This window comes from Cyprinus carpio, chromosome B15, assembly GCF_018340385.1.
Source record: "Cyprinus carpio isolate SPL01 chromosome B15, ASM1834038v1, whole genome shotgun sequence".
NCBI lineage: Eukaryota > Metazoa > Chordata > Actinopteri > Cypriniformes > Cyprinidae > Cyprinus > Cyprinus carpio.
Window position 1 is genome coordinate 20,410,238 of NC_056611.1, and position 24,857 is coordinate 20,435,094.

At 39.7% G+C, this 24,857-nt stretch overlaps 1 protein-coding gene across 9 annotated transcripts in view; it reads right to left on the bottom strand.

Annotated features, from left to right (window-relative positions):
• The window catches only part of msi2b (musashi RNA-binding protein 2b), a 225,664-nt gene that overhangs the window by 25,331 nt on the left and 175,476 nt on the right, over nt 1–24,857 (bottom strand). For all 9 annotated transcript variants that reach the window (XM_042739725.1, XM_042739724.1, XM_042739723.1 and 6 more), the window contains exons 9-10: nt 19,371–19,485; nt 12,674–12,748 (exon numbers count right to left, since the gene is read on the bottom strand). In XM_042739725.1, the coding sequence (XP_042595659.1) occupies nt 12,674–12,748; nt 19,371–19,485 (190 nt within the window). The remainder of the gene's footprint in view (nt 1–12,673; nt 12,749–19,370; nt 19,486–24,857) is intronic.

The window sequence follows — 24,857 nt, forward strand, 5'->3', positions numbered from 1 at the left end:
AAATAAGGAGAGGGAAGGAGAAAAAATAGGGAATAGGGCAAAAAGTGAGGAAATGGAGGTGAGAGAGAAACAACACAAAAAGGGATGGAAAAGGAGAGGTTAGAACAAAAATAGGGAACAGGGTGGAAAAAGGAAGTAGAGAAGTAATAAGGGAAGAGAGTAAAAAAGGTAGAAAATGGGCATCAGCAAAAGGACGTAAGGAGAGGATAGAACAGAGGAAAGTTAAACGGAGAACAGGGCAAAAAATGTGAAAGTGTGAAGGTATGAGAGGAGAAGATAGTAAAAAAAAGAGGAAATAGGTAGGAAAATAAAAAAGGTAGGCACAAACACAAGCAGATATGAGAGGAGAGGATAGAAGAAAAGGAAAGAAGATGGGGAAGTGGTTGGGGGATGGGGGGTTGTGAAGGGAGGGGGGGGAATGAGAGGAGAGGATAAATTAGAAAAAAAAGCAGGATCAAGCTACCTCACAACATGACTCAAAGTTGCTGCAGTGTCTGTGCAGGTTCTGCAGGCTGCTGTGATGCACTGTGTACTGTGGGCGTCTTTGGAGTGCGGAGGAGACTGCAGTGGCCCTAATGCACTCTGGGTATTTCTGCATGGGTGACCACGCTGCTTTTTAGCTTATCTGTTTGGAGCACACAGCGGGAGGGCCACGGCCGAGCATCAGACTTTCGGATATGCTACTGAGCCTGTGCGGTCAAGTTACTGTGATAAACTAATTAGATTTCGACTATCATGTGAAATGCAAAGGGACTAGAATGCTTTAATGGTGGAAATACAGCACTGCAGTACACAGTTATTCAATGGCCTTACATTAATTTATTAAACAGAATAAAAAAAAATAATACAATAAAATAAAATAAAACAAAACCCTTTAGATTAAATTTACATTAATTTATTAAAATTGTAAATCTCTTTTATACAAAACCCTTTAGATTAAATAATAATAATAATAATACAAATAAATCTCTTTATTTGTTAGTATGAATTTGATAGGGATTTATGCTAAATATGTGCATTCATATATAATAAAGTACACCCTATAAAGAAAAAAAGAAAATAATTATCATGATTATTTATTTAAAATATATTATATGCTACTGTTCAAAAGTTTGGGGTCAGATAAGATTTATTTATTTATTTATTTACTTATTTTTTTAAAGAAATTAATACTTTTATTTACCAAAGATGCATTAAATATAAAAATAATTTCTGAAGAATCAATTGACATTGAAGACTGGAGCATGGCTGCTAAAAATTTAGCCTTGCCAAAGCAGGAATTAATTAATTTTTTTTAAAAATCAAATAGAAAACTTTTTTTTTTCTCAAAAAATATTATTTTACAATATAAGTGTTATTTTTATTATTTTTTTTGTATGTGCTTTTATTGCCATATAACCTAGGAAGTTTGACATCCTAACCCTAAGGGTGTGCACAAAGGCGATATTTCGAGTCTCGGGTGGCAATACCTCGACTGAGGAGCCCTTGAGCAAGGCACCACTATGGATGGGTTAAATGCAGAGCATGGATTCTGAGTATGGGTCACCATACTTGGCTGTATGTCACGTCACTTTCACTTTTTCACTTTCACTGTCCATTTGCCTTTGTATTTTCACTCAAATTTGTCATTTTAGTTTTATTTTGTCTTGAGCATTAAAACACACACCAAACACTCATTCATCAAGCAAATTAGAATTTTTTACTCATGCAGCTCCATCTCCCATAAAACCTCACATATCACAAAGTCACGGTATAACAAGAGCTGAAAAGAGACACGAGACCAGGGGGCGAGTCAGAAACCGCAGCTCGAATTCCATAAAGGCAGAGAGAAATCCGGCAAGAGCCAGAAAGATGATCCAGCGCAACACTATAGGGTTAACTCCAACCATGACCGGCATCGGCAGCACAAAGGCGATATGGAAATGGCTCCACGCTCCCGACACTTTGTAGTCCACTTAAGTCACTTATCTCTGCGCTGCCGCTCATGTTTGGGCGGGAGAACGAGGAAGCGAGACAGAGACGGAGAGTCGTAAAGCCGAGCAGGCGAATCGTCCTCCGGTTTATGCCTTGAAACTCAATCAATCAGGAGGATAATTTGGTCTCCAGGCAGTGTGACCTGATGCTACAGCCACACCGGCTCTGGGTGCTGTACGGAGGCTGTGATTTGTGAGCAGGGCTGGATGAAAGTGTCTTCATCTCCTTCCTGGTTTAGTGGCTCTTTATGGTGTTATTACGAGATTAGGCATCAGGGATTAATTGCTCGCTTCCAAGTGCCCTTTAATTCACTTTAAGCGTGCGTTACACAGGGGAAGGGAGCAGGTATGGCACAGCAGTGACGGAGAGGACGCGATGCACGTGTGCGAAAGAGAGTACACCGACTGTAGGTGAATACATTGAATGCAGAGTCCAAGATTCATGTTTACAAGAGATTGGCTTCCACTAACAACAATAGCTCTGTTCCAAAGCCTAGTGAGCTGCCTCATTGGCTAAATCGTGAGTTTTATTCTTGAGTTGCTTTCTATTAATAATGGAGATTTGTAAGTAATTGATTTGGAATGCAGAAACTCAATCAGCATCAACAATAGCAATTCACAATTGATTCCAATAGAGTTTGATGTTAGCAAGTTGCTAAGCTAATGGCGCAATAGTTGGAAGACAGAAATAACGATAAAATAATCAAGCTGAAAGAATATTGATTAAAACAAGTTATTTCACAGAATTTGGGAAAAAGCTAAGTATCGTAGAAGGCAGCATTTTAAAAAGATGTATCTTAGAAGGCTATTTCTGTCCTCACATAGTTATAAAAGTACAAATTTTTAGGATTCTTTAATAAACAAAACAGGATATTTTGAAGAATATTTAAAAATTGTTTTTTGGAAAAAAAATATTAATTTCTTGTGTGTGTGTGTGTTTTTAATTTTGAAGAATATTTCAATTGTTTTTGGCCATACATTTTTCTTTTTTGGGTGAACTACTACTTTAGGCTTATGATGCCTAAGTGGGCAGCTCACTAGGTTTCAGAACAGAGCAAATGAGCACTATGGCACTACTAAGAACATGTGTCTTCTGTATTTGTGTGCGTTTGAAAAAGAGAGCTAGAAAGCGAGAGCACGAGTGTGTGTGTGGTGGTGTGCCCACGTGTGCATGTCAAAGAGACAGAGAACCACTCAGCTTGCTCAAATCTGCAGTGTTCAAACATCATAATTAAATATTATCATTTTAGTGAACAATGAAGGACATCCACTCAAACGCTTCGTCAAAGTCATTATTATAATATAAATATAATTATAGAGCAGCTCTCTAATTAAAACACACATCTTTGGCTGCAGCAGTCCGTTCATGATTGAAAGCCAATAGACAATAAGTGGGTGACACTGGCAGATGGTTGGGTTCACATAGAAGGATGGATGGTAATTAGCCCTGTCTCTTACGGGTTCCCTCCTATTCTTCAGCACAGACGGCCTCCAAACCCTCATATTAGTGGCCTTAATAACCTTTCATGTGCTGCTAATGCCTAATCAAAAAGAAGTCTTTAGGACAAGATTAGCTGTAGCATTGAACAATGGGAATGAGCGCTTAACATCCAGATAAATGAAAGTACAGCCTATATAGCAGCAAGTGTTAAATATTTCAGCAAACAATACATTTTCTAGCGCCTGTCGATTGATGATTCTTATTTGAAATGAAACAGTTGCTTCCAGTTAAGAGTGTCACCGTTGCCTTTGACAATGTGTTTTCACAGCGTTTCTGAAAGAACATGCAGAAACCCTGGATATGCTGCATGTATGAGACAACCTGACAATCACGATGCAAAGACAGATGCATGTGTGTGAAAATATGTGGAGCTTTACATCACTTATAAACAGTGTTGAGAGTAACATTGTATAATTAACGCACATCTTGTAATGAGACTTTTGCAACCAAGCAAATTCATCAGTATTATTGTAATCAAAATAAACTCTTTCTGATCAATGCTTTTTAGGCTAATAATGCTTTAATAATAACGTGACTTAAAAGAACAGTTCTATTCTTCCTCAAGTTGTTTGGACCCCACTGGCATTCAAAATATCTTTCTACGTACCACAGAAAAAAGTAAGTCACACAGGTTTGGGATGACAGGAGGGCGAGTAAACGATGTCAGAATTGTTTAAATTTTAGTTGAACTATCCTCTTTGTTAATTCCACAACATCAAACTGAGTCTTTTGGTCTCATCTGAGTGGCTGCATTTCACGTCCTGTAAATATTAGTTTTAGTCCCACTTATAAGCCTCTTCAGAACAAAACTGGCTCTTGACACGAGTAAAACATCTCTCAGACAATGGTAAACATGCACCCTGCTGCGTCCAGTCAATACCGCCGTTAATTGTGGTGCTGCTGAACTCTACTTTTCTTCTGAGCCGGTACCTCTCCACCCCACATTCATTCAGCTGATGTCAGTATTATATGTGGATGCCTGTGTGCTAGAGATCTTGAAAGTTCTGGAAACAAATTACCTACTCAGAAACTGCAAATTAAGAAGGTTAATTCACACATCTCTCCGGTGCTTTGTTCCTGAAGAGGGTCGGCGGGGCGAGGGAGGGGGAGCTTGGGGTGGAGGGGTGAGTGTTATCCCCCAGGAACAGCTTGGCAGAATCAAATCAATTTCATGGCCTCTCTATTACCGAGGACATAACGCCAATATTTAGCTTTCCAATTTTAACCATTTTTCCAGCCTGTTTGCTCTGTCAGTGGCTGTGCTCGGCTGGGCCGGACTGGCCTGGAGGAGGGACAAGGACACATCTGTTCCACCCCGGAGCCCTGGAGGAGATGCCGTCCTCACTCGTCCCCTCTCTCTCCCACACTATTTCCAACGGCTGTCCCCTCACTACTCCTTTTTTCTGCCGCTTGTAGTTTTATTGTTATATTTAATTTTTGCGAATGTTTTTTTTTTATTTTATGTTATGTATTTTTTTTTTTTTCTTGAGTGCTGTGGTGTGGATACAGTTTGGACCGTGCATCGTTTGTTTTCTTTGCTGAATCTGTGAGTCATAGACATTAAATAATTAGACACGGTCGATCATGATTTTAAGTCATAATGGCCATTAAATGAGATTAGTGGGGCTGCTAACATTAAAACAGAAATGGCAATACATCTGATGAATTTGATATTGAATGTATCAGAACATCATTTAAACCCCTGATGAAAATGGATCAAAGAACAGGAAACGTGCCCTTGCTTTTCAACCGCACTCAAAAAGCACTATTAGTTGATGTAGCCATTATAAAAGACATTCAAGAGAGAAATTAATTAGAAACGCGAGTGCTAAAATGAGCATTCTAGGAAAAAAAGGTGGATAAAAGAAAAGAGCAATCTCGCAGACCATCTTTTCATCCGGCAAACTGGAGGTGAGTCATGCTTCTCTAGTAGAAGCCCTTGACTTGTATTACTTTCAAAAGGGTCTTTCTGCAGAGCTATCAAAGACTGCCGGGAGCTTGGGCAATGAGGCTTTTAAATGCACAAGCCCGAGTGGCATTCGCCAGCAGAGAACTCCTCCGTATTACGCCCTCCTGCTCACATCAACGGCTAATGAGGGTGCTGACGGTGAAGGAGACGCGAGATGTGCCGCAGCTCTGGAGTTTGTGGCTTTGGGAATTACAGGTGTGAGAATCATGGGTCAATGCTGGCTGCAGGGGTTCGGCCGCTTGTGGCAGAGAGGTGTGAATTTAGCTGTGATTATTTCGACGAGGTGTGCGTGGCGGAAGCCACCGCTTACCACATTCAGTGCGACTACAGAACAATTACACTGCTGTCATCCAGGAGCATGAGCGCTGAAACAAACGCTTATTTGTACACTGTTCAGGGACAGGAACGATACCTTAAATCAGTGGTTCCCAATCCTGGTCCTGAAGAACCCCCAACACTGCACATTTTAGATGTCTCCCTATTCAAACACACCTGATTCAACTCATAAGAAAGCTCATCAGTGAGTTTTAAAGACTCCGAGACCTCAAATGTGTGTGTCAGATGCGTATCCTTGATGAGAGTAAACACCATTGTGTCAGATTAGAGAAACACCAAAAACGTGCAGTGTTGGGGGTTCTCCAGGACCAGGATTGGGAACCACTGCCTTAAATCATGCCCACATTTGTACAAAACTATTACTTCTTTCATAGGCTGATGTATAATAATAATAATAATAATAACAACTCAGAACCCCCTATCAAATACCTATCAACCACACAGAACAATTCTGCAACTGCTTAGAAGCATACATAGAACACCATCTAGAAAACCCCAAAATCCACTGTGAGTGTAATATAATATGACATTAAATAATTTGAGTGTAATTTAAATATGAATTTTATTAATAGGATGGATTTAAATTAGTGATTTTTTTTCAATGGGATATTTAGATTAATGATTATTTTTCAATGCACTCTGTTGGTTGAGGTTAAATACACAAGCAATGTTTTCATTGATCTGAGAAGCACATTAAGGGGAAAAACACTGGAATATATGAACGGCCACAGAGAGCGTCACATACAAGGTGTGAAGCTGTGTCTGACTAATAGTGCATCTTATAGAGCAATTTCTGAAGGCAGAAGGCATGACCAGATTTCTCTAGTACATCCATCATCTCAGGCTTGTATAGAATAGGCCAGGAGGGCTTTTTGAATAGCATCACAAAACAGCAGTACGGCTGGGTACTATACATCACAAAAGATAATAGGAAGGGTGGGTTTTTTGAGTTGAGTGTGTATATAGCTTTAAGGCTAGGCTAGTTATTAAAATTTAGCATTTTGCATACAACACATCTTACCTGGTTTACATATTATGCTTAATCTACACAAAGCACAGCGCTCTGAGTGGGAAAATGGGGGATGGAGGGGTTGGAGGAAGACAAATGGAACTGTACCCAGGGGAAGCTGCTGCGCCAGGGGAGGGAGTTCAGAGAAGACGCCACTTTACACAAGGCAATAAAACCTACAACCTCTCAAAAGAGAGACATTTTTAAAAGCGGTAATGAGCAGCAAAGAAAGCTACATACAAGTTCTGGTGCAGAGAACAGAGTAAAAGAACAGCCTGACACTGCTGCATAAATATTACTGGTAAGGCTTTAGCTAAGAAAACGCAAGTTACCGCCTAAGAATACAACAGGGAACGTATAGGGCAATTTAGCTAAGATGAATGTCATATTGACGTATGTCCAGTGAGGAAACCAGCCCATTAGTCAAATACAGAAATGTATAATGCCATGTGCTCAGCAAACAGGATCGTAATTCAGGATCTAAAGTTCAACTCCAGATGAGAAAGGAAGATCAAAAGGGTGAACGACGCACAAACGGTGAACTTTGTCACTCCGCTGAAGATCACGACATCTGGGATTTGAAAGATCCGGATCTGGTCGGCCTGCTAATGTCAGAACCTGCCGAGACATCAGCGAGACCTCATATGGCTAGAGCAAACCGGTCCGCCTCCCCCGCGGCTTCCCGGCCCCCTGGATTCAGGTCCAATCACTGCCATCAGCATGAGCACATATAATGAGACTGCAGCCCAGGGACAGGTCTCCTCTACTGGCTCCCTGACACCCTACTTTGCAGACTGCCGCCTCCTTGATGAGGGCAATTACTGGCCAGACAAATACTATATCTCTGGTAGAGGGGCACAGGGATTAATCCAGCAGGGGCAGGCAAAGTCAGCCTCTCATCAGGCCAGATTCTTTAAGCTCATCTGTGGGCATTGGACGTTTCATTGATGAGTATGAAAGAGGGGGCTGATCTGAGGTTGTACGACGAAATGCCAGGGGGCTGATACTAATCTAATTGTATAGTAATGTGCATCTAACCATGCATTTTCAAGACTATGCTGCAGATTTCAGAATTCACTAATGCTCAGTAGGCAGCATAAGAGCAGTGCTAAAGTGCAAAAATGATCTGGCCATAGGAGTGGGAGACGGCTAGAAGTGGCCCCAGCTGACATTTCAGAAAGAGGCTATTAGTTGAAGCAGGCAAGCCAAGAACTGCATCATTGCTCACAATTAGATTTTGAATTATTCTTTAATTCTTTGGATATTTTCAAAATGTAATCTAAAAATTTTATAAAGTTTATAAAAATGATCTAGAAAGCAAATTTATAAAGTTTATAAAAATGATCTAGAAAGCAAAGTTTGACTGGTGTTTCCTGCACACACACACAAAAAAAAACAATAAAAAAAAAAAAAAATCACAATATATCACAACAAAATACTTATATAAAAATAAAAAATAATTATTGATAAAATAAATAATAAAAATTAAATGACAGAAAATATCCAAAATAAAAAACAATAAAATGTTATGAATGTAATTAAATTAAATTAAATTAAATTAAATATAAAATGTGTAAAGCAGGAAAACACACAATACAATGTAATGAAATTGGATATGTAAATTTGAATATGAATATTTGTGATCTTCTGCTTTATAATCTCTTAATTAACCATGTCAAACAATGAGCTACAGGACACCGAGTATTGAAAATGCCCATCCACAGTGAAATCTGACCGGTTCACTCTTCACTTAACTGTATATTAAAAATCAAATATGCTGTGATTGTGCTGTCATGTGACATTTTGCAGCTCTTCCCTAAAGGCAAAAGAAGCTGCTCCATTCAGAGCAGTGTCTGAGTTGTGGATCTGATACAAGCTGATAATTAAACCAGTACTGGTTAAACCGCCTCTGCAGTGCAGAGCGGGATATGACAGGGATTCAGCCTGACTGTGGGGAACAGCAGATGAGTCATCAGCGTGATTACCGCAGGCAGGGCGCATGAGACAGGCTGTCTAATCTATCGCTACGAGACGACCTCCAAAATGACCTCTGCCACCGTGCACACCCGTTCACTCCATAAACACACACAACATCTGCCCACCACAGCCCACGTCAGTCAAGAATCATCCCTAAATGAAGCAAATGAAGGGATAGGTTTTTAAGAAGCGTGTGTGTGTCCGGCTCAGCGGTCCCTGTTTTGAGCATGTAACATGGTGAATGTTTTTGACTCGTGCCTACTGAGTTAATAAGCAGCCTTTTCAATTAGAGCTAATTTGGGTGAAGAGCTGAATGGGGTAGTGCAGCTGCAGGAGACTTCACTGTTGCCTATTCATCTGCTCTCTCTCTCTCTCACTCACTTTTTCTCCTCCTTTTATGATCCTCTCCACACAATGGGTCAAAGAGAAGAAATTGTGCAGCTTTCCTTAAGTCTTTAGGTGCTGCCAAGCTCAGCGGGGCAGGGCTCATATCATACCTTCCCTAAGCAAGTGCCACTCACGCCTTCTTTCTGTCATTTCCCAATTTCCTCTCCTTCTCTGTCTCCCTTGCCTCCCACACAAAGAGCATCTCTGGTCGGCCAAAGCACCATCTTTATTTGTTTGTTTGCACTCCAATATCCTGCGAGCCTGGTTGTGTTATCTGTATGATGGGGCCGGCAGAGGGCTGCGCCGTGGAGAATGGAGAAGGGCCCCGTGCCTGACAGCCTCCGTGTTTGCATAACTGATTGGGCCCTAATCAAAAGTGAAGCATCAATTTCAGCTCTCCCTGTTCTTCCTCCTGAGGAGAACGGAGGGATGAATGGAGGAATGAGAGCTAAAGGATGGTGTTCTGACACGCTGTTCGTTTCGACTGGGCTGAGAGGGGCGGCGACCTTGATGTTGGAACATCCTTCAGCTTTCATCAACACCAGCCGCGTCAAATACCAGAAATCGTTGGGGAACGGAGATGAGGAGAGATGATTCGTTTCTTGGAAAACCAAAAGCGGTCAGTGCCCAGCGTGGGGCGAGATCAAATGGAGGAAATAAACAAAACACAAAACAACAACAGGGTCGGACTGTAAAATGATTTTTCGTAAGATCACCTATACTTGCGCGCCTCTGGATCAATACAGCCTTAATCTACAGACTTACGCCAAAATGAGAAGATCTTCTCTCACAGCTTGGGGAAAGCCCGATGGATCCACGTGGCTTGCTGGAGAGACACTGAGCATTAGATGTGTTTCTCGTGGATTTATAGCCTCTGAAACACCCTTCTCGGTCTCATAAAAATGAGAAGAACAATGTGTGTGCGAGTGTGTCCTGGCGAAGGGGGAGATAACAGTGAAGGTGGCCTGATCCTGTCAGCGGTTTCTTATCTTATCTACCAGAGGACATGTTAGTATGAAAATGACAATAGCAGCAACACTTGCTCAGAAACTCTGCCATAGCACCATTGGTTGTTTTTGCCTGTATGTCTTTGGGGCAAAGAAAACACTAAATCCATCCGTGATCAGAGCTGTTCCCTGAGGAGGACTAGAAAGGTAAAAACTGTATATCGATTATACGCACATACTGTAGCATTACACGGCTTTGTGCCATTGATAAGCAATTTATAGTTCTTGTTTTCATTAAAAATCGCCACAGTAACTTGCATACATGCACGGATTCGGAGAAAACACGCACGTACCATCCCCTGCGACCTGTTACAAATCCAGTCACCTGTGCGGATTACAAGAAGTGCCTTGAAAAAAAATTACCTTCTCTCTTTTCAACAGTCAATTTTTAACCTTCGCTGCAGCCGAGCTTATAGTAAATCCCAGGCGCTACGAGCAGTCTGGAAAAAAAAAGCTTTTTCACCCTATATGTTCAACACCAAGGTCATTGACAACATGTGAAATGGAAGAGCGAGGGGACCGTTTTGGAGTGGCACTGGGCAGATCATTTTACAAGAAAAGCCAGGGGATTAAATGAGCGGAGAAAAAAGGGCCCTTTTTGCACTTAGAACTGCAGTTTAAGTTGAGCGGTTTTCAGCCTATTTTCCAGTGAGTCATATGCCAGCAAGACCTTCAGCTCTATATCCAGGGTCAATATCACTAAAAATATGCATTCGATACACTCGATTGCTTTTCAGCTAGCGTTATGAGGCTTTCGGCATGGGCGGACCTGCATGCATTTGTTTGTTCGGTTGTTTTTTTTTAGGGTGGGGTTTGAGTTTTTAGTTTAGGTACTGCACATATATTTCAGAGTTGACTTGCTATGTTGTTAGGCTCAGAACTGTTGCTAACATGGCACTTGGCTTAGACTTCTCGCTGAAGAGAGTGAGCCCGCAATGATGTTTTAATCCCCCTAACCGGGCTTAGTCACAGCAGCTCTTGCTCAAGCGCCTGCCAATTTACACTTCCTCATTATCTATTACTCTCGTTCCTTGGCTTAGACCATCCGCTTTGTTTATTTTTCTTTTTTTTATCTGGGTTGTTACTTGTGTTTTCCGCTTGCCCTCTACGGTTAGTTTGGGATGGCTGTACGGATTGCTTGAGGTTTATTTGTGCGCTGGCAGCAAAGGGGAAGATGGCTAAGTATTCTCAATGCTACAAACAGCCACCTTTACGCTTAACAGCCATGTCAACATAAGAATTCCATCGCCAGTGAGGGCCTCTGAGCAACTGACAAACATGAAAAATTTATGCACATAAATAAGGTTGCAACCCCTTCTTGAAGATACTCTGATTGCAGATGAGGGAGGCTACATACACAGCTATATATGTACAGCTGAGGATCAATTGCATAAACACAATGGCATTTTGAAATTGACAAGAGCTATTTATGAAGAACATATTCATATGAAGTTCCAATAATTCTATAATTATTCCATGCTTAATTTTTACATTAATGTAAAGAATTACACAGCAGATACATCTACATGGAATAGTGCTGTGCTTGCTGAAAAATGAAATAATTATGTAATTATTGAATTTTTAATTTGTTTTTTAATGTTAACTTGTTGTTTTTTAAAGGTGTATTGTGGTTTTTTGATTTTTTAAGGTTTATCAACCCAGTAAATATACACATATCACTTTTAGGCAGACCTGGTGTAGTGGGTGGACAAATTTGTATAGAGCTTAGGTTCTACGGTACACATTTTTTTTTTTTTTGGTTGGACTTTTTTTTTTATATTTTCTTAGACCAGACAGTCCATCTTAAACCTGCTAACAAGACTGGCTTAGACCATTGTTTTGTTTTTTTTCAGTAGAGATGAAAAAACAAACACACTTGTATCAGAAGTACATATGGTGCAATTAAAGCCAGATAAACCAGTGAGCAGAACATCATACTAAAATATACTATGCACGTTTTAATTCTGTTTCGGGTTTTAATTTTGTCTTAGGTCAGTTATGTTGTAATGGGTCGTTTATTTGTAGTGATGCTTTGATTAATAGGGTTTATTTGATGCATAAAATTTATGTCTTTGTAGGGATGGCTGTATTTCTTACTGAGTCAAGATTTTAGCGATCTGCTGAATTGTATTGTATAGTTGAACGTATGAATTATATCTGTGAAAGGAGAGAAAATGAGATGACCATGGGTTTGTTTGTAGCTCTCATGGGTTTTAAAAGCATCTTGTGTGGCGGTGTTATCTGTAAAGCTACAAGCATGTGGATGTGGGGCTTCAGCAGGGGTCTGAACAAGTCAATATGTGTGTGTCTTTGTACATTAAGATGTATGTTTGAGTATGTGAATGTGTATTTAAGTATAAAGTGACACGGCAAAGTTTTCAGCATGGGGCTGTAGCGAGAGGCAGGGACGGGTGCGTGTTGGTGTTTGTGAGTTTGCTGGTCAGCAGGGAGGCCATTACCAGATGGCAGCAGGAGAGAGAAGCCCCATACAGAGCTTAACAAGATGGAACTTACCAGGGAATTGGTAGCTGTAGCTTGGGGCGAAACCAGTGTATCCTCGGCCATACGTTGCTACAATGTTTGGATAACCTGAGGGGAGAAAAGAAAATCCAGGTATGTGATAAACTGCTCAGACCGCCCAGAGCTTCCCTATCACACCAATAAATCAGTATGCCATTTAAAATACACATACGAGCGAGACTCAAGTGGAAGCGGCTCCTCTTTCACCACATTACCGCAGCCCTCCCCGAGAGGCTGCAATGTAACAGATTAGCTGGCTAGCAAACTTCAGTTTTGCGGTGATGAACAGCATAAACATCACAAGACACAATCTCGCTTCATTCCCTGGGGCTCATCCCTCTTTTTCCCCTCGCTGAGGGAACGGACATGTCTGCGGCTGTCATCTCTCTCTCCCTCCCTCCTTCTCTTTTTTCTCACCTCTCCACTGTCATTGATCGATAACCCTTCTTTTAAAGCCCGGACTAATCGATCATGAAGGACACGACAGCGCGAGACAATGGCAGGCTGATAGTTGTGGCAGGACATCACGGATTAAAGTCCCTCCGCGCCGCGCAGCCTCGGCCTCCTGCACGCTAATACCGACAGGATGGCACGAATATGATTGAGCGATTGCAGAAGTCATTCAAAAGTGGAGCGAAACACTGCAAAAGTGCGCTAAGGCCGCAATCTGTTTTTTTCCGCCTCTCGCCGTCTTTGCTGAGGCAGAACTTTTTAATGATGATGCTCGGGCGAGTGAGCTGGCTTCCCCTTGACTATTTTATTATCTGAAATACATCTTGTTTGGGAGCAAGCAAAAAAACACACCATCAGCAGCGTTTACAACACTGGAATGCATCCTGCTCGTGCTGTTAAGAAAAAGTGGGATGCGACCCAACGCACATGCTCAAGTTGTCTCTCTGCCAGCACTGAGCGACGGGCCGCAACGTGTCCCTCTTTACCAGGCTAGAGCCCAAAGACCCATTGTTCTTATTCTGTCACAATGGCTTATTACAGTGTGAGCCTAGACACTAATTATCTGGATGGCTTTCAAACAGAAGGAAAAAAATTGATTATTACAGTGTGAGATTATTTACTAATTGTATGCAAATGTATCAGCCATATTGTTGCTGCAAACGCATGATGGAGCGGGCCTCTGTAATCACGTGAAAACAATATATATATATATATATACAGTATATATGATAGAATATATATATATAGACTCTATTGTGCCATCCTCTTTTTAGTGTGTGATTCGCTATCAGCCCCGATTCTTCCCTCCCAAACACACCTGAAAGATTTCGCTACTAGTTATTGGCTGTGCACAGTGCGAGCTTGCACCAAATTATCGCTAGTGGCTTATCCTTGGATCTTGGCCACAAATGTGAGTTGGTGTTGGAGAGAATAAATATACTCCACCGCAAGTTAGGCTAGACATAACTCGGATCAATTCGGTTTGACATTGCAGAGGCATACTGGTGGGAAGTAGTCTATGTGAAGATATTGATCCTGTCAAAGTTTCTTTGGTGAGGGTCAGCGCTATAGTAGAGGCTTAAAAGAAATAACTCGCTTTTATGAAGTTTTCTGTCGTTATTGACTGGTTCTGAAAGGAGGCTTTTGTGCCGGTTGCAGTAAATGCTATGTAAACCACAGAGTCAGTTTTAAAATCAAAGACCATTCTTAAAGAAAGTTCAATTCTGAGGGAATCAGGAAGAGGAGGAGGATGGGATAAAAGTATTAAATATACTACTGCCTGAAGTATACAGAAAAATGTTGCAGAACCACACTTCCAAAAAAACGTTGGAAGTGTTTAAACCCAATGACGATTTTATAGGATATACCAGTCTTTTCATCCTTTCTGCTTCACCTTGTAATCTTGCCTCCGAACTAAATGCTTAAAAGTTCTGCAGCAAGTTGGCCATCTTTAACTTTGCTCCTTCCAAGTGCTGTATCATATGTTTGCGAAGCCTTAATATCTGGGCTCCTCCATCTCTCTCGAGACTACAGCGGCTCTGTGTACTCTTCTCTTAAGGAGGAGCAAATGCCAGACGCCCAGACTAAATATACATGACATGGGCTTTTCCTGTGACATTTACAGAGATTATTTTAAATGTAGAGGGATGGTGCTCTGTTGACGGTAGGGGATTAACATACTGGTAGGGCCAACACCTATGGGAACAAAATGCAGAAGAGAGAATTCAGCAGTCTCAGCAGTTTTCTGAACTCCACCGAGTCTGCTTGGGATAGAGTTGTGGGATACAGTTCATACAAGTCTCTTTTGCTCAACAAGGCTGAATTTACTTATTTTTTTTTATACAATAATAATAATAATAATAATAATAATAATAATAATAGGATATATAATTAACAATAATAATAGGAAATATAATTACAATTTAAAATAACTTTTGTATTTCAATACATTTTAAATTGAAGTTTATTCCTGTGATGGCAAAGCTAAATTGTCAGCAGCCATTAATCATGTCTTCATTATCACTTTATATTTTAGATTCATTTGAAATAGAAACATTATAAATGTCTATATTGTCACTTTTGATTCATTTATTATGTCTTTATTTTTTATTTTTATTTTAGATTGAAAATAAAAAAAAAAACTCAGGTTGTTCTCAAAAAAAGTATGGAAAAAACTTCAAAAAAACACCCTCAACTTGAATAATGTCCTGCTGTTCACTAGTGAATAGTCTTCACACAAAAGCTCACAATAAGGCTGTATTTGTGAAAATACCGGGCAAACAAAAAAACATGTTTAATGGCACTTTTGGCTGAGCTAAACTCACACACACAAAAAATTACATAGGGTCCCAATTTTTTCCCAGAGACATTCTTCCGCCTCCTAGTCAAAACTATTCAGCTCATTTGTCGGACCTAAATGGCTCTTCTCTGCGTTTAATGACCGAGCTAAGCCTCAGTGTCGAGCGGTGGGCTCAACAAAGGGCCATACCATGAGACCAGCTCCAAAAGCACCAGACTGCCGTAGCTTTGACGTCCTATAACAAGTGGCAAGACTTCATGTTGCAGTCACGGCCCCTCGGCGGGAGACGAGACTGGGCCAGACGACACTAAATGCAAGAGGGAGAGGAGAGGAGAGGTACCCGAGCCTGAGGAGAAGACTCATTAAGCCACGCCGTCACCAAAGCAGACACCTTCCGTCTCCCGGCAACGCTGTAAATAAAGACTGTCACTTACTCTGGCCTGGTGGCGACAGCCTCGCCCTCTTATTTGCGTTATTAATATGCATGCTAATATGCCCATTTTATGGCTCAACAGTTTCGATTCACTGTAAAATCAATTATCCATCTGGTAAAGCTGTACTTTGCGCTGGTTGAGATGTGTATTAATTTTAGCAAACATACATGAGGCCCAGCACAATAATGATAAATAGCTCGATTAGGTGTGGTAAACACTGTTGCTCAGAGCGGGGCTCTAATGAGATTTCAGCACATAAGGAATTGTGGTTCCTTAAATAATGAGCCTTGTTGATTTTTGTATGCAAATTACCAAAAGGAAGGTTTCGCTGTCCTGCTTTCCAATTTCATTTAGATAAGACGGTGTTGTGATCGAGTGAGCGCGACCCCCTTTAACCGGCTCTCTGCTCCCACTGTCTCAGTCTTCCTAATTTTCTGTTTGTTCAACACTGATCTGCTTTAAACCCTAATAAGCTCATGACACCCACTTGCGGTGACTTGAGTCGACTTGAGCTGACATTGCACTGTTTGCACTATAAAGCCGAATGATATCATAGACTCCTAAGATGCTAGGGGGCGCCAGTCGCTGGCTCGAGGTCTCGAAGTGCGCTTGCATACACCGAATAGCCAATGAACGGACAAATTCGTCCTCCTTTGAGGTCAGTTTGTTGAAATCATAGGTTCATAACTCAACATTACTTACATTTTCCTCTTCATTTATCACAATAATGCGGAGCCCTGCTCTGGTGAGGGTCGGTTAGGGATTTGGCAGGGCTGGAAGAGGAGCTGGCTGAATATCAATAGCATATTTCATGCGGGCCCGGCAAGGATGCTTCATCAAGTCAAATTACGTGCAGGACGACCTCTCCTGCAGCTTCACCCATTAGCTGCCATTCGCATTCTGCACCAGGCATCAAACGATTTATTTGCTTCAGTTACTTTCAGCAGACGATCAATCTTACAGTAATTATCTCTTGTCACTGGAGCTGGGGTGGGGGGGCTGAGAAGCGGGTATTCTTGTCTGATTCTACGTTTCCTGTCCTCTTGACACACGTTAAATCTATAGAAAAACGTCAAGACAAGATCTTGCTGGTGTCGGGATGACGGCTCTGGTGTTTGACGGGTTCCAGCGCTCGTCTCTGTGATAGCACGCACGTGTCATATCCGTGAAGACTCTGAAGCGGGGCTCCCAGCAGAAATGGAGAGGAGTTTCAACTGGCATGGCAGTTGTAGAGCCGCTAGCAGAGCGTGGCGACGTTAACGCGAGCGCAGTGCCAGCATCGGAGCGTCAGTCCCAGTGGTCTCTCCGAGGAGCTCTTTCAATGGGCTGTTGCCTCTCCCTGTCTGCCTGTTCCAACATTATGATTTGGCATTTTGTTCTCTGAGTTTACAGTTATGCACTTGTTCCACGCCATCAAGCCCAGCAACTATGCTTAAAGCGTGAACACACATATTTACGAGTATCATTCTGAAACGACCATTTGTCTCTGAGGTCAGCATGATTGAGGCAATGTTTTATTGTCTGATTTAGTGTTTAGGTGAGATTTGGTTTAAGTTAGCATAGAGTTTGTATATTGATTTTGCACTAATAAAAGTGTTTTCAGTTAATAAATATACATTTTGTATAAAAATTATAAATATATAAAACTGTGTATAATAATATGGATTCAACTCAGACATATGTTCTTACTCAGTTATTTATAAAATATTATTGAAATAGTTCAAGTTCAAGTTCATTTTATTTGTATAGCACATTTACAACAGCCACTAGGCTGACCAAAGTACTATACAGAAGAGAAAAATATAAAAACATACACAGAAAGCAAACTAGATAAAAATATGAACAATCTGTTTAAAAAAAAAAATTACCGAATAACAGTAATCAGTACACTAAGGAAAACAAATAGGTTTTAAGCAGGGACTTAAAAACAGACAGAGAAGAGGCCATTCTAATTTCTAAAGGCAGGGTATTCCAAAGTCGTGGCCCTGCCACCGCAAATGCACGCTCCCCTCTACGCTTAAGTCTAGCGTGCGGAACTACCAACAAAGCCTGGTCACAAGATCTTAGGCTTCTAGATGGACTGTATAAATGAAGGAGTTCAGAGAGGTAGACAGGAGCTAGGTTATGTAAAGATTTATAAACAGAGTAGAATTTTGAAGTCTGTTCTCTGATGAACTGGCAACCAGGGTAGATATCTGAGAATTGGAGTAATGTGTTCATGTTTGCGACACTTCATAAGAAGTCTGGCTGCAGCGTTTTGGACTAGCTGAAGGCGTGCAATCTGACATTTGGATATACCGCAATATAAGGAATTGCAGTAATCTAGCCGAGATGTAACAAACGCATGAACAGCCATTTCTAGAGTTTGGGGAGTGAGGAAATCTCTGATTTTAGTAGGGTAGGCTTGGTTGATAGTGGATTGGGTTAGATGAGGGGGTATGTTTGTTTATTTTTTTTTGATGGTCGACAAGAACACCTAGGTTTCGCACCTGTAACGAACTAAAAAATGGACAAACTGTCCAAATAAGGGCATATATACTGAGATTTCTAATTAGAACCGAAAACAATTACTTCGGTCTTGTCTTCATTTAGGAAGAGGAAATTTTGGGTAATTTTGATAGTTTTGATTCTTGATTTTTAAATTTTGTTTATTATCATAAAATAGCTAGTTTTTATATATAAATATATATAGGTAATTCATACAATATTCATCCTCTCTCTAAATCTATAATTAAAGTTTTTAAGTAATTAAAAACTTACATATTAATTTAATTCATAATTGAAATTTTGATTCCTTTGTATCTTCACAAATCTGATTTTTTTATATTGCAAAACTTCCATCTTACTTCACTCTTTCAACATTAAACTGATTTGACATCGAGTGATGTTGTATTTCATTGTTAATATTTAGATTTTACAATATTTTTTATATAAATATAATTTTATATTTTTTTTATTTATTGAAATATAATGTACTATCCAATATAAAAAATTTGTACGTGTGGTTTGAGTTCTTTTATTGTACATATAAAAACATTGTTAATTTATCCTTGAAAAAATAAAAGTTTCTTTACACAAAAATACATGTGGACACATGGTTAGCGAACAAGACCCAGTCATTTAGGTGTTTTTTAAATTTGAATGAATTTTATTTCATAACAGATGTTCCTGAATCAACATGAAACCCCATTTATTTTCATAATAGACGTTCTTTTTAATATTTAGTTTTATTAATTTGTTCTAATTTTTGTGGTAATGTAGTGTTTGTATTGAGATTCTTTTGCTTGTGTTTTTGTAATTTTCTTTTTAAATTACAATCAAATCCCATTGGCTAAAATAAAGCCCCCGTCTACATTTTTTTAAGCTGCATTACAGAAGTAAAATGGGCTGAATTCAGTTTCATGCTGATTTTAAATAAGCACCCCAGTCAATTATCAGATTACAGCAATGATTGACAGTGTTAATGTATGAATAATTGTAAGCAGGAAATTGAGATGACACTTACTCAGCATGCCCATTCCCAGCATAAAGGCGTCCATGGTGTAGGGCAGACCTCTGGCTCTCCCCCGCGTTCCTGGAGGAAACATCACTTCCTTCGGCTGGGCCTTCTTACATTCTACCTGTGGATGGAGCACAAAAGATGTTGTTTCAGTGGTTAAGCTACTAGTAAGACTACTTATTGCATCAAGGAACTATCCGACTTTTACAAATGTCCTGCCCATAGGACATAAGAATAGTGTTGTTCATATTTGGCTTGTGTCACCTTGTAGACAAACTATCAGAGCTCTCATAAGGATAATATATCTCTTGTTAGAAAAATGAAAGGGACTAAAACAAACACTGTTCAGTCTGTGAAATCACAGTGTTTGTGCATCTCAGTTGGTAATGTACTGCATTAATTTTGCTGTAGGTTTTTGAGAGAGTGCTTTTGATGTTTACATGTTTGCAAAGGCATGCCGTGCACTGTTTCGGGCAAAAGAAGAATAAGTTCTTAAAAAAAAAAGTTGTTTTTATATTTATTATTTGTTTCCTCATCATTCCCCTACTGTCTTGCCACTTCAGTCTGGTCCTCATCATCGAAGCATTTCTACCCAGGGCACTTCCCCCTGATCATCCCCTGCACCCCCAACCAGCTCCCTGCAGCCTTCTACTGATAATTTTCCTGCTGTTTTGACTGACATTTTGCCTTCCTCCACAATGCACGGTTAAAAGTCTGTTCATGTCAGAACACACAGAGTGGGCGTCAAGAGTGACAGACCAACTGCAAACACGGCATTAAAATTAAGTACAGCTCCAGAATGAAGGATCCATGGGTTTGCGGTACTGACACGGTAAGAAATATCAACCCTAACATTGTGCACGGTGTCATGCGCACAATGTGTCAACAAAGCCTCAACCACCTGAGAGATGCAGCCGCTCTTTATTTAAGCCCAATGAAAGCACAGATGACCGGGAATGTAGTGTCTGACAGACTGATTACTGGTGCATGTATACACTCCATCGTGCACACGGCGCCTAGGGTAATTGTGTTGGTATATTGGTATGTGCGGATTATTGGGTTTTTGTGTTTGCACTATGAGGCTCTTGTAGGGCATAGTAGACAATCTGTCCTCACCATGTCAACCTCTATTTGTCCATTTATATTATAGATGGTTGCCTGCTCTTCTCTGGAGCTTCAGTTCGACTGGCTAATGGCAAATGCACAGTACAAGATAGAAGTTCAGCACCCTTTCATGTTTTAAATGTGATTTAAAACACTTGTATGAATGTTAAATGAACAGAATGATCTAAAACATGGGCTTTCAAACTGGTGTCCAGGAACCCTCAAGGAGTGCTGTATATATATTCATTTTATTATATTTTTGCTATTTAAACTAAGTGTAAATAGCAATTAGATGCTATTTACACTGTGAAAATAGCAATAGATTGTGTTTATGTCACACTAAGCAATGGATTCTATTTACACTAATTGCAAACAACAATGGATTCTATTTACACAAAGTGAAAATAGCAGTAATTTTTTAGCAATATGCTATTTACACTAAGTGAAAATAGCTATAGATTCTATTTACACCGTGTTAAAATAGTAGAATATTCTGTTATTTATACTACTTATTGCAAATAGTGGCAATTATCTGCACCTCAGTATTGTAGTACATTACAAAACATATAGTATGACGAGATGCGCATTAATATCGTGCCGATATTTATCATGCATCCCTGGTGTAAATTACAATTTTAATTCAAATTATTAAATGGACCCCACATTATTGGGACAATATAAGCCCTCCCTACACCTACCCTAACCCTACCTGATACTTTATTTTCTACTTATTGTTTTTTTCCTTCATTTGTAATGAAAATAAATGCCTTTCCGGTGTGATATAAGATTTGAAAAGGGAGAAAAAAAAAGTTCGGCAAAATGTCGGATTCGAACTCGGGTCAAAAATGACTACAGCACATGCTTTACCATCTACGCCACTGGAGCTGTTGTTGTGGTGTTGACTACCCCATCACACATTGGTGGGCGGAGTTAGTGTAAATAGCCTCTGCCGTTAGAGAATAGCGTGCATTATACAAATGAAACAACAACAACAGCAACAAAACAAACAATAAAAACCCCACACAAAATAAAAAAGAAATAAAATTGATCTAAATAAATAGAGTTTGGGATTAGTTAGAGAACAGAGTACATTATACAAATGAAAAAAAACAACAAACAAATAAACAAACAAAAAAAAAGAAATAAAACAAAATATAATTCACTGAATGTGTGCAAGGCTGTTGTAGATGAAGGTGTATGTTGAATATAATTGAATTAATGTGTGATATGATTTTGTGAATGTGTGCAAGGCTGTTGTAGATGAAGGTGTATGTTGCCTAAATTTACTTAATGAAGTAAACTAGAAAACTGCAAACAAAAAACAATTGAAACATGAAATTAACAGCAACTATCCCCTGTAGGTCCAAAGATTCCCCATGTTAAAATGCACCAAAGTGTACAGAAAGTGAAAGTGACATGCGTTACAGCCTGTTCCAAGTATGGTGACCCATAGATTGCTAATTTGTGCCCTTCATTTGTCCGTGATGGTACACTGCACTAAACACACAGCCTTAAAGTCTATAGTTATGCTGTGGCGCCCAGGGGAGCAGTGGGTGGTTTGCCAGTGGAGAGAGCGCTGTACATTCACTCCCCAGCACCGCACATTTTCCTGCCAGAGACTCGTGCGCGGTGACGCCCTGCCAAGATTGGCGAGTTCCGACGACACATTGAGCTTCACGACTTCCCCTATGTAGTGTATATGACTGTATCAATCAAAACATCAAACGTCCATAGCTACATTGCAGTCATAAAATTCTGAAAAAAGACTAAATCAGCAGCATACACATCTTCCAGACCATATGTGAAATCCAGACACATATGTGAAGTGAATAATCTTATGGTCCATTTTACCAGATACCTTCGAAAAACTTTAATAGCTTTTATAAATTAGTTATTCTAAATTGATTGATTCACATAGAGTTTGGTGTATGTATTAAAGTTTGTTGACGTTTGTGTTAAAGTATGTTGGAGTTGATATCCTCGAATTTCATCACCTAAAGATAAAGGAAATCCAGATATCTGTTAAAGATAACACCTCCATTCTCTCAAATGACCTTATATGTCAACAAATGCGCTAAAAGAAAGCTGTATTTTCACGCTTTGAGCAGGCTAACAAACTTTAGACATCGCAATGAAAATTAATGCATTGTATTTTATAAAATTGTGTATATTTTCCAAAAATGAAGCATTTGCAATCAGTATTCAGGTCCTCAGGACTTCTCCAAATACAACATGCCTTCATTAGGCGCTGGCACTAAAGAGAGAGCGTGTGTGTGTGTGCGAGTGTGATGCGTGTAATTATGTCAGTGTGTGGTTTCAGTGATGAGGCCTGCAATCTCTGTGTGTTGCTAATAGGCGAGGAAAGCCTGGCTTCCGATCTGACTGTCATCAATGGGCATTTAAGAGCCATGACTACGGCTTCACATTATTACTTAACTAATTAACCTCGTCATTTGAGGTAGGCCAATGATGAGCTCCCTTCCCTCGTTAATGAAACTACGAAGGCCCGTGGCTAATGACCTGAGAGCACAGGGCAGCTCCGTTATCACGCCTGCACAGGGGGAGAAAGACGAGGAGAGGACGAGAGGAGGAAAGGACAGAAGGGAGAACTTTTGATGAGTGGATGTCTGCACTTCTGGACTAAATCGGGGCAATGACTTTGAAACAAAGACCAACCGAAAACCTCAAAATGAAATGCAGCTCGCTTTGTGTGCGATATCAAGGCATCACGAACTTCTGTGTAAAAAAAATTGAAAAAAGTTGCCTAGTGCTGTTAATGTAGGAAATTTCCTGACTTTTTTTTTTTTAAGTGAAATGATAAAATTATTAAAATAACGCTTTAATAAAGTATTAAAAATAATTACAATTTAATTTTATACAAATATATTTAAAAACACATAGCCACAAAAAAATTAATATTAATAATAATAACAGTAATAATAATAATAATATAATACTCAACGGATAATCCACAGAAGTTTAAAAAATTCTATTTAAGTATTCAAATATTTTTATTTATATTAATATTTGAATGCATATGAATCAGAACTTTAGCTTTCTAGAGTGAACTAAATATAACTTTAGTTATGTTTCAGGGACTTTATCTTCTAATGGAAGGATGACACTAAAATTGACTTAATAAAATACAGTTTTAATGTAAATTTGTGTTCTTGCTTTTTATAAAAGCAACAAGCCACTTATAAGTGAGTCATGCTATACAGTAAATATAGTTAAGTTAGAAGTGGTTGCTGGGATGTCTATGCATGTTGTGCAAAGTCCTTTAGCCACATCTAAATTCATAAGAACGAACGTCTTGTAACTCACAACTTAATTATATAATGTTTAGAATTATTTATATAATTGATTTATTAATGAAGGCTAAGTGTTAGCAAACGTTTTATTTGTCCATTTAGCCCTGCCACCTGTCTAATGACCGCACTGCCACACGGAGCCCAACAGAGACTTCAAGGTGTTTGTGTGTGTGTGAATGCAATCAAAACCCCATAATATCTCACATCTACTGTTCACCCCAGAGAGGAGGTTAAGTGGAAATCCAGGGTGAAAAGGATGACAGCAGAGATGAGAACAGGGGGCGTCCACTCGCCTCGCTAATTGTCGGGAAATCATGAGCGGGAACACGGTACCGGTGGGCTGGAGCAAATGTGGCCATTAGTGTCTGTGTCCCTGGCAGAGTTGGTGTGAGCGGGCGAGAGGTGTGAGACAGGATCGATCAGCTCCAGAGAACACACACGCGGCTTATTAGCCGGCTGGTTAGGGCTAGATTAGATCCAATCTGCTAATCTGCTGCCCTGACCTTGTGACAAGAAATGTCACTCACACTAAAACTTCAGCCACCTGTTTTGACTTTGAAAAGGGGGTGATTTCACAAAAGGTACATTTCTCAAACACTCAGCATAGGCTGATGACTGCTGGGATACCAGACATACAAGCCAATCTTTCATAAATGTAGATCAGAAGCAACATGCAAAATTTATAGGAAGTGGTCTCAGAAAAAAAAAAAAGTTATTAATGACAAATCTATCTATCTATCTATCTATCTATCTATCTATCTATCTATCTATCTATCTATCTATCTATCTATCTATATCTATATCTATATATATCCTATATATTATCCTATATATACAGTGCCTTGCAAAAGTATTCATACCCCTTCATTTTTTTTCATGGTTTGTTATGTTGCTGCCTTATGATAAACTGTTTTAAATTATTATTTTTTCCACATCAATCTATACTCCATACACCATAATGGTAAAGTGGTAAACAGGTTTTTAACATATTCACAAATTTATGAAAGAAAAAAAAAAACTCAAACCATTTCATTGCATTGCATTGATGTTTGAAACAACCAGGACTCTTCCTAAAGCT